Source organism: Ornithodoros turicata, chromosome 7 (assembly GCF_037126465.1).
Source record: "Ornithodoros turicata isolate Travis chromosome 7, ASM3712646v1, whole genome shotgun sequence".
Lineage (NCBI taxonomy): Eukaryota > Metazoa > Arthropoda > Arachnida > Ixodida > Argasidae > Ornithodoros > Ornithodoros turicata.
The window spans coordinates 26,260,825-26,277,965 of NC_088207.1; the positions used below are offsets into that span (position 1 = coordinate 26,260,825).

At 43.5% G+C, this 17,141-nt stretch overlaps 1 protein-coding gene across 1 annotated transcript in view; it reads right to left on the reverse strand.

The window, feature by feature from the left end:
* Window positions 1-17,141, reverse strand: part of LOC135400717 (histone lysine demethylase PHF8-like) — a 30,753-nt gene that overhangs the window by 7,237 nt on the left and 6,375 nt on the right. The window contains exons 5-16 of the mRNA XM_064632582.1: window positions 15,505-15,665; window positions 15,255-15,396; window positions 13,958-14,156; window positions 11,871-12,121; window positions 10,650-10,756; window positions 10,442-10,530; window positions 9,993-10,079; window positions 9,752-9,868; window positions 7,607-7,734; window positions 7,197-7,540; window positions 4,940-5,120; window positions 1,865-2,151 (exon numbers count right to left, since the gene is read on the reverse strand). Of these exons, the coding sequence (XP_064488652.1) occupies window positions 1,865-2,151; window positions 4,940-5,120; window positions 7,197-7,540; window positions 7,607-7,734; window positions 9,752-9,868; window positions 9,993-10,079; window positions 10,442-10,530; window positions 10,650-10,756; window positions 11,871-12,121; window positions 13,958-14,156; window positions 15,255-15,396; window positions 15,505-15,665 (2,093 nt within the window). The remainder of the gene's footprint in view (window positions 1-1,864; window positions 2,152-4,939; window positions 5,121-7,196; window positions 7,541-7,606; window positions 7,735-9,751; window positions 9,869-9,992; window positions 10,080-10,441; window positions 10,531-10,649; window positions 10,757-11,870; window positions 12,122-13,957; window positions 14,157-15,254; window positions 15,397-15,504; window positions 15,666-17,141) is intronic.

Consider the following 17,141-nt stretch of genomic DNA (forward strand, 5'->3'; position numbering starts at 1 on the left):
TCAAAATATACAGTGAAACCCGCGTATAACGATATTGACGGTAATCGCGAATTCCATCGTTATACGGGATACATCGTTAAACGAGGGCTGACCTAAATAGCGCGTCCCCGAAAAGTCGCGCGCCACCCCCCGTTTAGCAAAAAAATAATAATAATAAATTAAACAGATGCTAAAAAAAAAAGAAAGAAACGCGAAGCTGTGTGACATCGCAGTAGCTTGGGAAAACAGCGATCAGAACTCGTGGAGGGAACCAGACAACATAGCAGGACAACTTCTAGCAACACTACACGTCATCATTCCGCAAGTCGGCTTCACCTAACGCCTGCGTGCTTCAGGAGAAGCTCGCTTTAGAACACTGTCGCGCGACTCGCGGGTGGAAAGCACGTGCTAGGACTTTTGAATCATCTCGCGAATTCGAGCAGCATTGGCCAAATACGGGTCGCTGTCTATTTTCTTGCCTCAATTTTTATTTTGGTTTAATTCTTTTGATGTGAATTTCGGATGGTACGAATTTTTTCCGCTACCCCCTGAGATTCGTAGCATCGAGACCCTACTGTATCTTACCGCGGCGAAAATCGCCGCGTGGTTACGCGCACAGGACAGCGTCCAACATCGTTATACGAGTACTCGGAACCGCGGTCTCCATCGCTATACGCGGGTCGTTTCCCCATAGAACCAATGTATATTTTGACGGTAAAATCATGAACCATCGTTTTACGAGTGATATCGTTATACGCGATATCGCTATCCGCGGGTTTTACTGTACACTAAATGGGAACCTTCAAAGAATGATTATGCATAGCAGGGGCAGGCCTTGCATCTACTTTGGTGTTCGCTGCATTTTCAGAGACACTTGCGAGCAACCTGCATTGCTTCCAGTTGCAGAGGCACCAAAATGAAAAAGTGTCTCTCGCAAAGTGAAAGCTTTGATTACGATTCACTCCTTGTGCTTAAATTGTGAACAACGAACTTCCTTCGTTACTATGAGGAACTTCTTTGTATGTTTAATTGCCTGATCTACTGTGCTACTATGTCAAGGTAACAGCAACTTTCATTCTGCGGGGAGAAACCTCTGCACTTTAGACACTGAGGTCGAAAACTGTACAAAACCATACGAGTGCATACGCTATGCTGCAGACGTTATGTTTGTGTTTTAGGGCCTCTATAAAGCAGAGTTACAATTATTCGTATCACATAAACTCATTACTGCACTAGAAAGACCCCATTTGCTTTGCTACCCCAACATTTGCTCGAGTTTGAGAAACACGTTAACTGGTGATCAATTTAATAATTTACCTTAGATAATCATAATCTGTAGTTTATGTCACGAGACAACTGTGCTAATGAGCAACGCCACAGCAGTCAGTCTGTAGGTTAGTTTTGCCCACCTGAGGGTTCTTTAACGTGCATCGAAGGCTCAGCACACCATATTTGATGTCCCTCGCGGAAGATGGCATGTCTAAGCAATTCGCACCCTGTCACGAAGTTCCGTGCATCCCAAGCCGGGAACGTACCCAAACATTGGGATCGGTGGGAGGACACACTACCAAGTGGTGTACCACGGCCGCTTAATTTAATTCTGGCAAGAAGTTTGAAAACTATGCAGAATTTCCTATTTCTCAGCAAACACACTTGCACATGTAACGCCCTCTCAACGTATATTTACATTCGTTAGCTTCACATTTCTGTCCTTAAAATCAATGTGGGAAAGATAAGACCAAAGGAAAGAAGAACGGGCATCACTGCACAGATAACACGCCTGTGTCTACATGATTCTATGATAACGCTCCTGTGTCTACATGATTCTATAATAATACCCTGTGGTTTTGTGGGAACAGTACGCTTCTACGCAACTGTTACTTACCAAATTCTTCATCCTGGTGGCACTTCTTGAGCGACTCTTCGAGGTCTTCATCATCCTGGTCATCATTCCGAAACCCTGGGCGACGCAGTTGCATAAAGTTGGGCTTGTGAGTGTTGCCCCTTTGTGCTCCTCCCTTGAGGAGGGCTAGTCCACTGCTTAGGGGACCTTCCCGCAATAGTTGCGCAGTTTGTCCAGTTGCACCTTCGGGTCCAAATGTAAAAGCACTTTTTGACATGGACAGCATCCCTTGTATGGCGTCCCGTGTTGATGGTGAGGCCCTGCCACCGCTGTAGGCAATGCAAGAGTGCCAGGAAGTTAGTACATATTATGTAATAATATATCTGTAATTTGTACAATAGTTTTTATCATTTCATTTCTATCAACGTAGTCAGACTTCCAAAAATAACACACAAATCGAATTAGAAAATACTTGGTCACATTTCTAGACACATACAAAGAGTGTCAGCCATGTATTGCAACTTTCTATTGCGCCTTTCATAGTACATGTGAACCGAGCACTTTGACCTGCAAGTTGTCAGCATGCTCATCATAGGATGCCAGTTTCAAGACCGTCTATTCTGTTGTGTAGGACTTACCCGTAGGTAAAATGTGTCATGCACCATTTCCTAGATGTTCCTAGATGTCCCTAGAGAGTAAAAAACTACTGGTATCTCGCTGGCTTCACCCACTCTTTGGGAACCCAAAACTTCATAGTTTCGGGTTCTTCAGGAGTACGTGATGTCACCAAGAGTTGGCATCTCTCTCCTCACAACAACGTGCGCTTCCTCCCTCCGTCACCACGTTGGAAGACTGCCATCGGCTGTGGTGAGGAGACGGAAATCGACCTTCAAGGGGCAATGTTGCCAGACGCGTTGTTACATTGGGCACCCCATGACATCACACTTCCCAAAACTAGAAATTAATTATGTAATTATGTAGTACCGCTTTGGACAAAAATTTACGGAACACGGCACTGGCGTGCTTACATTATCAGACATGCAGGAGCAAAAATGAAGGACGAACACACCACAAGTACTGTCTCCAGCTATTGAGGTTTATTTACACGTGGAAGGTTAATTTACATGTGGAAGCATTAGTGCTCTTTCAGACCGGCATATTCCTTCACTGGCCACTTGCTAGCTATCAGGAAGAGATTGAATAAGGAACGGGTGACCGGCTATTGTATCCCTCTCTCAATATGTGTGTCAGCTCCTGTTAGCTGCTAGGGCATCGCTCCAATAGAGAAAAGCGACACCCCGGTGTTATGTAAACTTTTGACCCAAGCTGTATTTCCGCATCACATAGAGAAACGATATTATGAGAGAAGAGAGACTAAGTGAGAGAGACGTGGATTGCCCCTCTGTTAGTTAGCCACAGTCAAATTTTACAGCATGGTACACTGGGCCGGGCTGGGTAGCGTATAAATTTCTCTGGCTCGGGCCAGGCCTGGGACTAAGAATGTGGTCCATGCTGTGATCTAAGGAGAGCAATATCCCTGTCACATGGGCAATTTTCAATGATCACTGAAACCAAATGGTCATTGAATATGTGCGTCACACCTCCAGGCATGTAATGTGTCAAGAGTGTCGGAGAGCATTGTATTCAGTGCTCTTTGAGACATGACACGTTACATGCTTGGCGGTGCTACATGCATGTTCAATGGCCATTGGTTTTAATAATCATTGAAGAGAATCCAATCCAATCCAGTGCTCCAGTCCAGTACTCTTTAAGAACTTGACATGTTACACGCTTGGTGGTGCTTTGTGCATGTGCAATGGCCATTAGTTTCAATGATGATTGAAGAGAATCCAATCTAATTCAATCAAATCCTCTTTGAGAGCCTGGCATGCTACACGTTTGATGGCACTACGTATGTTCAATGGCGTTTGGTATCAATGATCATTGAAGAGAATCCAATCCAATGCTCTTTGAGAACTTTACATGTTACACACTTGGCACAACGTGCATGATCAATGGCCACAAGGTTTCAATTATCATTGAAGAGAATCGATGAGAATTGAGAAGAATCTTCTGAAAGATGTTGTCAGCAGTCACCCAGCTTGTAGATACAGTGCATAACTTTGGCTTCCATCATAAATAAAAAAAGGGCAGATGGATGTTATAATCGTGGACTTCTCCATGGTGTTTGACCGGGTCTCTCATGCTAAATTGTTGTGCAAGTTGAAAGCTGTCTTATAGAATGATAAAATATTCAACTGCCTTAGTATGCGCAATCAGTACGTTTGCTTAGATAGCTTCCAGTCTGGAATGTTAGAAATTGCATCAGGCGTACCACAAGGGCCGGTGTTGAGTCCTTTGCTCTTTCAGATTTTTATAATTGATATTTGCGAAAAATTGCTAGTTAATATTGTGGTGTTTCCCGATGATTGTGCACCTAAATTTAACATAGAACAGGGATGATCAACTCAAACTTAATTACTGTCTGCACCATGCTTAGGAATGGTTTGAATCCTGGCAAATGAGTCTGAATGTTAACAAGACCATAACCCACGAGTTGCGATGGAAAGCCCATATTGATGGCATGTGCAGGAAGGTGTCTAATGTATTGTGGTTTCTTGGGAGGATCCTGAAACATGAACTTCTGCTACTAAACTTAACAGCATAACAACAGAGGGCACTGAGGTTTATTTTTAACGCATACAAAATAATTCATCGATAACAAGGCTATATACAGGGTGTCCCAGAAAACGTGTCGTTGAATTCAAATAAAAGAACTACGCTACCTAGGATCATGCTGTCAACAGCATTTCTTCAAATTAGGTTTTTGCCACCTTCTGATATGCATGTCATGTAACGTAAGTTTGATTATGTAAATTTTTGCAAAGTGAACTCGGAAATTTGCCTAGTCAAGGTTACTTTTTTACCACGCTAACATTTAACACATACCACGGCAACACCAATATTTGCAAATGGAACTTGCTTTGTAGACGTCTCTCATACAGGTAGTTGAAAACTTCAAGTTTTTCAACAAGAGTGGAAAACTGAGTGACACTGACTTAGAGGATTGTCTTTGCATGAAGATTTCGCCGGCAGAAGGTAAGACTTTCTACTCACCCAAGCTCCTCTTCCAGGCTGACCCTAGTGCTGTCCGTGTCCATTGCTATGCTACTGGCAAGTAGGAGGTCATCAATCGTGCCATTTTTGGGTGTGTCCTCATCCCCGCTTGCCTTCTGGGAGGACGGAGGGCTGCGAACCTTGCTTGCAGGAGGTTTTTCTACGAGCGACTTCCCGTTGACTGCGCAACGATATTTCACGAAAGTGAGCTCTTCTTTTCCTCCAAATGCTTGCCATATGTTCGACTAAATCAGTGCAAGTGACTGAATGAGTAAAACGAGTGTTTGTTTTGTTATTTATTTTTTGGCAGCACAGTAATCATGGCTGTAAAGAGACGGTCGCATCCGTTCCAGTTGATTTCGAAATTGTAGCGTCATTTTATTGCTCCTGGACCCCCGAGCACGGTATCCAAAATCCCACACAAAATAGTGCCGTAGCTTGACTGTTCGACAGAATATGTGACAAGAGCAGATGCTGGTTGTTAAGAGTATTCTGGAATTCCCTCTCTGGAAAAACGAGAAAGCATCGCCCCCTAAGAACCAATGAGGGCGCGACCTTGAGAAAATGAATGCCACAGACGTGCGAGTGTCTCATAGAGTTACGGGACGTCTGGATGGCGCCTTCCTTCCTCCGAGCGCCACAATCTCACCACTCCGCTTAGGGAGTGACATCACGCCGCTGGAGCTTCTGCAGCTGCGGAGGCGGCGCTCATCTTTAAATCTTATATGTTTAATATCTAAGCGCTTTTTGGATGAAAAAAAAATTACTAGCTAAATTGTCGGCCGGTGCCGAACATATAGTGCCAGCAGTTTCATAGATGGGTTTCCGGATGGGACCGTCGCTTTAACATGTCAAACAGACCACTTTCACAATTGGGGAAACAGGGATATGGGGATACTTCTGGGGATGCGCATCACCCCTATGACCTTGAACACACAATGGATATTTCTCTCTGCACTAGACAGATGGTGTTTTACGCATTTCATTAAAGGAGGAACACCTCTCAGGAGACACAATGCTCTTGACAGTCCGGATGGCAGAGCACCAAGACTGGTTTTGCGATACGGTGCTACGAATGTGGGACCGTTTCGGAGCGTATCAAGAATGGCTCGTCTAAGAGCCGCTAGGCTGTGAAATGATTAGGGAAGAGGCCATTTAAACGAACACTAGATTGGAATTCAAGAGGCAAGCCATGCACTACTTAGTCACAGTCTAAAACTGGGGAACAAAAAGCAAGCAAGAGACTCATAATTAGGGCCTGACTTTTTCGGGTTTTATTTTTGGCCAAATTCGGGGGGTAAATATCGGGTGATATTTTTCATTTGAAAATTCGGGTGTATTCGGGTTAAATCCCGTTACGGCATATTCTGTCGCCAGGAATTCGGGTGTATTCGGGTGATTTTTTTTTTGTTTAATAAAAATTTGTCTTAACATGGAACTAATATTTAGCAATGTTATCAAACTTTATTTTAATGCACGCTTATGAGTGTGCCACGTGGCCCGGATGTTTTCGGGTAGATTCGGGTTAAACCCGAATTTTACAGATTTCGTTCGGGGGGTAAATATCGGGCGGATACGGGTTTAACCCTAAAAAGTCAGGTCCTACTCATAATGCACGATGAATAGAGCCTGAAGTTTTAGGGTTTTACCCGACTCTTCCCCGAATTGAAGGTCCACCCTTTAGGGTGAAACCCGATTTTTACCCGGCAAGTTCCCCTCACTGGGATGTTTGTAGGAATGCATTAACTTACTTGTTTGGCAGCAAATGCAGTTACATCACCGTTTGTACCAACCCATTACAGTTAGTTTGAGCAACTGAGCCCGATTTCTCCCCGAATTTAGCATACTGGGAGTTTTTTCACCCGAGTTCGCATGAATTTAGTGTACATGTTTGTTTACCCGATTTTTACCCCCCGAATTTAGATAAAAATATTTCCCGAAAACTTCAGGCTCTAACGATGAATACTGAAGCGGGTTAGTCTTTATAACAAAGAACGTGATTGAATAAGCTTCAAAACAAGTCCTGAAAAGTCAACAAGCGAAAGACAAACTGGGGCTGAATCTTTCACACTTAGGATGGAACTTCCAATTTCTAAATGGGCTCCAGCTGGATTTTAGTGCAGGACAAATATGTTGTCTACTACAGTGCACACTGTCTACGATCGGCTCTATTAAAGCCCCGTCTGCCGCATACTATACTAATCGCTTAGTAAGATACTGTGGTACGCTACATTTTAAAAATGGCAGAGGTACTCACAAGAAAGGCAGAGCTTAAGTGATCCTTGCCGAGCTTCTCCTTGTACTCCGAAGTCACTGTCTGGAACACCAGGCATGACAGCAGTGGTAGTCCCTGCCGCCGCTGCTGCAGCCGCAGCTGCGGCGAAGTTCCCCATCGACGCTGCACTATTGAAAGTGGAGATTGGTGGCAAAGGAGGTGTGGAAGGCAGGGCGACAGCCCGCTGGTACGACCGGCGAAGTGACTGCTGCTGCGTAGCTGGAGGATTCTCGTCCACCACAAGTCCGTCGTCGTCCGAGTCGTTGAAGTCGTACACGGACTCCCTTTGCGAAACCAGAAGGGGACCTTGCTTCTTTTCTTGCTTACTGCCAGCGAGAGAATGGTACCGCATGAGCGAAATTGTATCACGCCTTGAATGTTACCTGGTGTACCTTTGAGCTTTCTTGTTGGAAGATTTAGACTTTGGGCCACCTCCTGACTTGTTCCCACTGGCTCTCGTTGGTAGCTTTACGGGTATCTTCATTTTCAAGTTCATGGCCTCCATCTTAATTTCTCCGTGCTGCAACGTTAGTCAAAATTACTATTACAGGATTTGGTAAAATGGTAATAAATAAAGTACCTGGTGAAATTTACAAGCTTGTACAGCTATCAAATATTTCATAAAGGTATTTTTAAAGAACTGCAATTATGAAATGCTAAAAAGTGGTCCTGCTGCCTGTCTAAAATTTGAAGAAGGTATAATAGGATAACATACTAATAAAATAAGCGGTGTACCATCTTTCAAAGCTAGAATTTTGCACAACTGAAATTCACCTTAGTAATCTTAACTCAAATGCTTTATCACTGACTGGCAAAGGAGTACAGAAGTACTTCTATACATACAGGGTGCCAGCACTAGCTATGGACAGTCTATAACACAGAGAAGTCCTTTCTTTTCAGTTACAATAAATGGCGATATATTCATTTCTAGGTCAAGTGGGTCGAGCACATTTGCCCTTAATGCGAGGGGAACAAGAGCTTCTGATTTTTATGCCATTTTTTCCCCATGGCTGCTGCTGTATCTGAGGGTGAGGGAGAAAGCACACTTTTCCTAACGGAGCTGTTTCCTCATGCTACATTGTTGCAATTCCTTTTCTGAAACCGGAACAATTCTGTCCACAGCTAGTGCTGACGCCCTGTATGTAGTGAAACGGACAAAGCAAAGCTTGCAGAAAATTATGTAAGCAATACTCTCGGTGGCTGTAATATTGTACTTCCTTAGTATTCCTTGCTATCTGAACAGCACATCATCTTGGCCCAGTATTGGCTGGGTATCGGCAATACAGTGTAATGGTCTAATATTAGACCAGCATTGCCAATATATGGTCCAATATTGCCAATATCCAGTCAATACTGGGCCAAGACATTGTGCTGCTCGGGAATTATCCAAAAACTCTTCCCTTTCTTTCACGACTTAAAAGCAGAGGAAAGCACGAAGTGAAAAAGAAACACTAATAGAAAAAAGAAAAGTACTGTAAAAGCTATTAAAATGACTAAGACTCCAGTGGCGGGTAGACAAAAAAGGACGGACACAAGCAGCACTGACTGACAAACTTGTTGAGTTGAGTGGTTGAGCTTGTCAGTCAGTGTTGCTTGTGTCTGTCCTTTTTCGTCTCCCCGGTACTGGGGTTTTAGTCATTTTAATATGAATTACCAAGCCGCCCAGATCTTAATCCTTTTCACTGTAAAAGGTCTGGGCGATCACTATACACTAGGTGACAGACAGTTTGACTCATAACCACAAATATACTGCAGGACGTGTATGTTTCATTTATTTTCCTTTGCTTCCATCCAAGCAAATGCAAAACGATGGGCAAGCTAGTTTTAAGATTTGTGTGATCAAGCGAAAAGGGGTGAACAGGATAAGAGTGACATATAAGTAGGGAGTAACTTTTTCGGGTTAAACCCGATTCTGCCCGGTTATTGCCCCCCGAACTGACCTCCGACCAATTTGGGTTAAACCCGATTTCTCCCCGAATTCCAGTCACTATGAAATCCTCAAGTGACGTTTTCCACTGAAGACTAACAAAGGTCGCCGTGTGTAACATATGTAAGAATGGGTCACTTACGTTCCCAGCAATACACCCATGTGTGTCAGCATTGTCTATGCCTTCGGGGATCAGCGCTTGTAGGTCACACACACACACAAACAAAAAAAAGAAAAAAGGAAAGGACTTAATAGACAAGAGGAGAAACGAAAACACCCGATAACACCCGAATGCACAAATTTCTCCCGCTTTCTTCCTGAATTACAGATTCAAAATAGTGCCCAATTTTTACCCCCCGAATCTGAGAAAGGCATTTAACCCGAAAAAGTCACTCCCTACATATAAGTTACGAGGGTAAAAAAGTTACAAATCGAGCAAAGAACTCTGTGATTTTACAAATCAGCATCCAACTTTTAACACCTGAATTTTAAAAAGCACGGCTCTTGGAAGCACCTGGCTATGCCTGCACAATACTTTCATGCTTTCACAGTCGCAAAAGCTTACATCCATGATAGGCAAGCCTGAGCATTACATGATAGGCATGCTTACACTTTCTTGAATGTAGCTGCACACAGATGGGTTGATTGCTCCTGTTGTCAGCTTCAGGGGACTCACTTTGGCCTTTTTATTGTCCTTGTCAGATTTGTGCTTCCCACCCATTTTTTTCTACATTAGAAACAGAGATGCATTGTAGATTACATCATGACTCTATCGTGCAGAGTGGAAAAACATATATTCTTTGGGAACCCATCTCAACAGCCATCACAATGTGACGTCAGACACAACTTACTTCAGCTGCTTTAACCTCTTTTGCAAGGTCCTTGAGGAGCTTGGGCACATTGATACCGTCAGGAATGGTGTCCAGTTTGCAATCGGGCTACAAAGAGAACGTGCTGTGTTGTGCTGAACATCGATTTGCATTGTTTTCCTTATCATTTACATTTGAACAATGTGACAATCTACTAGAGTCAGGAATCTTTTGTATGAAGAATATGCAAGGAGTGTTCATTCTTCTAATTTTCGCGATATATAAACAAAGAACTGGACCAAATTACATGCCAATATGTAGTATAGCTCCTAAACACTGCTTTTATTCATTTTAGTTACATTACAAACTCCATACTTTATATCGGAAAGCCCTGTACATATTGCGCAGTAAAACTGCATGTCAGAGAACCTTTAAGCACTCTCGTAGCACAGCTGGCTCAGCACAGATACGGAACAGAATGAAACACCCACCTCTTGTGTCCAGTTCTTGAGCGCCGTTACCAAGCACTTTGCTCCAACAACCAAAAATGCTGGTGGTTTGAATTCTGAGGCAATGGCACCTACAAGAACAGGTCTACTGTACACGGCACCATTGTAACTACGTACACATGAACAAGTGTAACCATAAAAGTTAAGTAAAACATTCAGTTCTGTGAATATGTGCCAACAAACCACTCACTTCTGAGCTGTTCAATGACATAAGAAGCAGCAAACCAATGGGTCGTCTCAAATGAGGGAAACTTGTACTTTAGGGGGGCATCAATACGCTTCTCCAGCTCGTAGACCCTGAAATTAAAATTTCCGAACACTTTTCTCATCACTTCTCAATTACCGTATTTACTCGCATAATTTGAGCACTTTTTCTCCCCCAAAAGTCGGAACAAGTTGGGGGAGCGCAAATTGCGCGAGAACGCTCGTTGCGATATTCAAACGACGCAAAATTTCAAAATTTTAGTTTAGGACGTGTTTGTAAAAAAATTCTGTGGCTATACACAGAGCAACATGTGTAATCAAACCTATTAAATATGCTAATTTATCCAAAAAAACTGTTAGCATATAGGCATAAAATGCAAGCAAGCTGGTGTAACATGGGTCAGGTTAGGCTAGGTTAGGTGTGTGCGACAGTGACCTGAGTCTGGGTTGCAGAGTCTTCACCCAATCCACATTGTTTACGTTGGTCTCTCTGTACCCCAGACTCAGGGTAATGTCACATGCACAAAACAGCAGTGTCGAACCGAAACGCTTTTCGGTTTGTTTCGGGTTCGGCCATAAAGGTTTGGTTACGGTTCAGCTCCAGAGTTCACATATATTTGTGCGATTAACCGGTTCAGGGGCTGTAAACCGGTTCGGAACCGGTTCGAGGTTCTAATATGCTACAAAATTATAGGTAGCCACTAAAAATGATACAGTAGAACCCCTTTGTAGTAAACCCTCTGGGACCATGATGAAATTTTACTAGATCAGGAGTTTTATTATATCAGGTGTGCCATTGAATGTATGGGATTCTATCGGGACCGCAGTTCTCGTTTACTATAAGCAGAGTTTTACTACAAGAGGAGTTACTATAAAGAGGTTTTACTGTACAAGATAGTTTAGTTACGTTTTTTATGCACTCATTTCTGTTTTTCGACCAACAGGACCCCCTTTCATCCCTTCCCTGAACAACGTGCCGCCGATCTAGGCAGGCAGACTGCTCGAATGTCCACATCACTCCCCACCACACACCAACCCGAACCGGTATCCCAAACCGGTAACCACAGCTGTTCGATCGGTTCGGTTCTGGTTCAGCTTCAAGATGGCGCTAGTAATTACAGTTCAGTTCCAGCTAAAAATTCCGGTTAATTCCGGTTCTCGGTTTCGGGTCCGCCTCGGTTTGACGCTCCGGAAAACAGTGTCTTACTGTAGCTGTAAGCCTATGTTGAAGCTGTGCAGAAAGTTTCCCCCGAAGACCATGGAGTCAACGGTCGTGCAGACGGCGTGGACCCAGCCGGTCGGAATGAAGAGAGTCTGCCCCGAGCTCAACACCAGTCGGTAACAGGCGTCCACTTGGTCCCCGAAGAAAGTCTCGCTCTGGTTGGCAGACGCCATCCAGTGCTCGTATAGAGATAAGTTGGCGGAGGTTGGCCGGATCAGGTAGAAGATTTTCTCACCCTGGTAAAAAAAAAAAGAAACAGGATGTCTGTAGCACTGGAGAACCCCCGTTCAGTTAGGGCTTCTTGGTCATCACGTGGACACTCAGATTTGAACATCAGCAGCAAGTCAGTATGGTGCCAATTGTTGTACAGCAGTACTGTTGTTGTACAGTGCTAATGGTCATTGCGTGGATACGAATAAGCCTCGCATATCAAATTTTTGAGACTGTTGTTTCTTTTTTTTTTTAAGAATTCTTTTATGCACATGACGTGGATGAAGGCACGCAGTGCATCCAGAAAGTAAGCTCCACCTGCAAATATTGGCACTGCCGGAGTGTGGTCGACCAATGTGGGGATGCGTGCATGTTTATTTGTCCACTGGCTGGTCACAGACACAGTAAGAGAAAATTAGATGCTGTTGACACATTCTTTCTTTGTGTTTAGAATATTTAAGGCAACATAGCTGCCTGCCACCTCTCGTATTTAACTATGTGCGGTCAAGGGACAGTTACCGTATTTTCACGCGTATTAGCCGCGGCTTATGCGCGATTTTTTTTCTCACGGGCGCCCTGCGGCTTATCCACTGGTGCGGCTTATCCACTGGTGCGGCTTATCTGATGACTATTTTTTCCTGGTATTTTCCCCATACACCGATTTTAACGAAAGGGCCGACTGTGTCTCTGGAACAGCACTGCCCTGCCGATGCACGAACAGTGCGTAACTGGGACGGGTCCACATTCGAGTAGATTGATCTTGCTGGTGCATTCCCCCAAGCAGCTTTAAGGAAAGTGGTGACAGTGATTCACGTCTTCTGGAACATCATTGACCCATCAGCCCACGAAAAACACCCGACAAGGGCACAATCCGATCTTGGTAGAACTCCAGAACTGACCTCCTCTGCTGTACACTGTGCCGATCCCGGAGTATGGACCACAGGGTTTATGGCCTTCTCTATGGTCTCCTTTGTCGCACAAATCAGTCGTCTCGTATTGCCCGCGGCTTATCTGCGGGTGCGGCTTATCTGCCAGAAAATTTTGAAAACGTCCCAAAAAACGCGTCCTGCGGCTTATCTGCGGTGCGGCTTATACGCGTGAAATTACGGTAGTTTGTGAGAATGGACGACGAAAGCATTTCTGTTGTTGCTGGCATTGCCTCAAAGATGAAAAAGACAAAAAAAATTAAGAAAATGTGATGGAAGCTGTGATACGGCAGCAGCGTCCTACGATGCGGGGATCCGATACTGATGCCTCCCATGAAAAGTGCCTCAATAATGACAAAAAATGTGTAGAAATGTGGATCAAGACATGTGGAATCCAGTGAAGTGAAACATCCTGAAAAAATTTTGTGTGTTTTTTAACCACCCAATCCGAGCTTACTTTCTGGATACTCCTTGCATTTCTTCAAGCATGTGTTCTTGAGGAAGTGACTGCATAATTCATCTAACCCTCCAATGATGTCTGAACAGTATTTGTCAACCACATATCTGTAGCTAGATCACACAATACAGTCTTCCCATTTCTCTCCTTTACAATTTGATACCGTCACCATACGATTGACCCCAATTCTCAATATCTTAGAAATTATAGCACGAAGCAGTTTTCACTGTTAAACCAGCTACACTTCAGATCATCATATTCCTTGCAGTAAGTGTCAAAATACTGCCTCGTTTCGCATGTTTATCATTAGCCCCTTCATTTCTAACGTTCATGCAAGTGGGCCCACCTGCAGTTGTGCTGTCATGAGAGCATGAATGCGGCAAGGCAAGGCTTAGGATAGAATCCAAAACATTAGCCTAATGAAGGCATTGCATAAATGTGAAGGAAAGTACAAGAATGGGTACAGGATGACAGCTTACCCGTAGGACATGGTACCAGACAGAAGATCCTCCAAAATCTACGTGAAAATCCGTAAAGCTGTCTCTCGTACCCATAAGGCAGTACTTCATGACAGCGGGTCGCTGGTGTGGCCCCACATTGGGAACGTGTGATGGCCAGCAGTTCTCCACCCAGCTGATGCGTTGGACCAGGGATGGTGGCTTCACAAAATCCGACAGCCTGTTTTGACGGAGGGCAAAATGCTTTAGATCAAATGCTGGCGTAGTATGGACATGTGAAAATAACGTGCAAACAAATATTTATAATTTCATTCACACTTTCGTTACTTCTTACAGGGGTTAGACATCTGTAATACATAATGCATTTGACCAGAGAGGATCTGATACTGCATGTTCAAAGTACTGAAGGCGGTGCAGGTACACACAAGTGTTTTATATGGAATGAATGGTTGAAAAGAAAGTGACCTGGTGGCATACACCCGTAACAAAAAACGAGAGAGCGGGTACTACGAGAAAAATGCACAAACAAGGTCCCTTGCCTCCTATAAAATATATAAAAAATATATAAAATATATCCCTAATGTCAGTCTTTTCATTATGGAAACGTCTTATGATCATTCACATTGTGTTTATACATCTCTCTGTGCTCTTGCACCTCAGTGTGTGTTGTCCTGTACCAACGTGCGAATGTCCAGGTTTTATCACTCTGTGCGTGCAGCCTCGATACCTTATCACAAATTAACACATTTGTGATAAAGTATCGAGGCTGCACATTTTGTACACTGCACAGGTGTGTCGAAAAAGCGCTTCGTGTTTTCTCTCTTTTGTGCATACTTATTCACAATGAATCTGTTGAATCCCAGAGTACTTGTTCCTGCAAACTAGGGTCGCATTTCAATACTCAGAATAACTAGGCTCTTGTGTTTGGGGGGTTTTAGGTTTTCTGAAAATCCGGGGTAAAAATTGGGTTTTATTTCAGGAGCTGTAAAACAGGGTAAAATGGGGCTATACGGGAATGTATCTGGTGGAAAATCAAATTTTCATGTAGGAAATAAATAAAGAGCTTGTCTCGGATTTTAGACAAATGGCGAAATGCCAAGCGGCTGCAGTGATTGTGCAGTGCTTAGTTGTTCTCCAATGCCTCTACTGGTGGCAGACCTTGCCAAGTTCATTTTCAGGAATTCTTGGGCTTTACCCGAAGTGACGATGATGCAAATCGAGGAGTAAAAACAGGTTTTACCAAGCTTTACCGTAAAACATAAGACCCTCACAATAATGCACAATGGTAACTGTAAACTATGATGAAAACTAGTTCTACCTTGTATCTGAAAACTCCAGGCTGATGACGTTGAACACCTTGTTTCTATTGTAGCTATTATAGTAGTCCACCCATTCAGCCATAGTCATCTTCAAGTCTTCCTGCTTGGATGCATCTATGACATCTAGCATGAAGTCTGGCCCTGCACATGGTGGTTCCCTCAAAATCAATTTCTGGAAACCGCTATCGGTGCTAGACATGTCTCACTGGCCTGTATCAAAACCTATGAACTGCATCTGCCTGAACCCACCAATGAAATCCATTACATCGCTGACTGTGAGATCCTCTGGGGGCATCACGAGCCCCAGGCCATCTTTCTTCTCCACGAGCACTGGGCACGTAAAGCCACTGTGCAACAGGTACTGCAGGTTGAACTCTTCACCCGACAATTTGGTGACTGCAACGTCCGCTCTGCAAAACGTAAGAGCACCCATCACAGAACAGCAGAACGTAGAATGTAACCGAAAAAAAAAACAAAAAAAAAACATCGCATGTGCCATATTTTGGCATGACGTAAGGGAGTAGCAGAAGAGTGCGAAAAAAAAAAAAAAAAAAAAAAAACGTTGGAGGAACTGTGACACTTCGATATATGTGGTTGATCAAGTCATGAATGCATGGTACCAGAGTTGGGTAAATTACTTTAAGTTTGTTATGTGTTACATTACTCGTTACTTTTTCATGCTTAGTATACAGGGTGTCCCAGAAAACGTGTCATTGAATTATAATAAAAAAAACTACGACACCTAGAAGCACGCAGTGAACGGCATTTGTTCTTACTAGGTTTTTGCCACCTCCTGATGTGAATGTCGTGTAATGTAAGTTTAATTATGTAAATTTTTGCTAACTGAACAGTACAGCATCATGTTCGGCTATTCTTTCCAGTGGGACAGCTCCTCAATATCCCTGTCAATTATCATGAATTTGAGTAAATTCGGCACGCTCTTCACATTGGTGAGGTAAAAAAGTGACCTTTGTAACTTACATTGCTAACACCACACAGGCCCTCATGAAAATGCGCTAGGATAACAATCCAGCTTGGAGTACGGTCTGGTGATACTGGTGTGCTATATGATGATTCCATGGACATAGTTTTAGCTGCGCTTGCATTTTATTACACTGCTGTACAAAGCAGAAAAGGTTGTAGGGCACGACGACGAAGATGGAGAGACAAGCCATTGTTCAAACGCCGTGTGGCACAGGCATGCTATGAGAATGTACAGTCTGGGTTCAACATTTCAGACGTAGGGGGCTTTACGAATAATATGCATTAACATGATCTCTTCTACAAACGACAACTGCATGGCGCTACGAAGCATTTTCCACATGAATCGCTGTGATTGTTGTCGCTGAAACAGACGGCAGCCATGCTTTCCATCTCAAAAATCGAGCAATATCTAAAACACAGCTTGCAAGCTAAAGCATGTTTTTGTTCACAATTTCAACCACAATGACAAAACATTTTCTGTCCTATGTTTTTATCTGTTTCTGCAGGGGATGCTGTGCCAATGCTATACATATGGATGCATAGCCTGGGAACTGTTACCTGTTGATAGTCATCAACTGCTTCACCAGACGGCCAGAAGCTGTGCCAATCCAGAACTGCTGCAGACACATTCCGGTATGCTCGGATTGTACGGTTCCCCACCACTATCACTACCAATATAAAATTTGAGTCCCACCAATTCTTGGCAACTGTGAGCTACCCTTTTTAGCAACGACAGTGTGTCAGTTATACTAGTGATGACATTCCAACTTTGCAGAATAAGCAAGTTATATGTAGTACAGAACATTCACAGCTTTTATTAAACCTAGTGAGCAGTAACATGGCAGAGCTAATACCGCCAACCCTGTATACAGTCCTCACTACAATGTCTATCTTCATTCAAA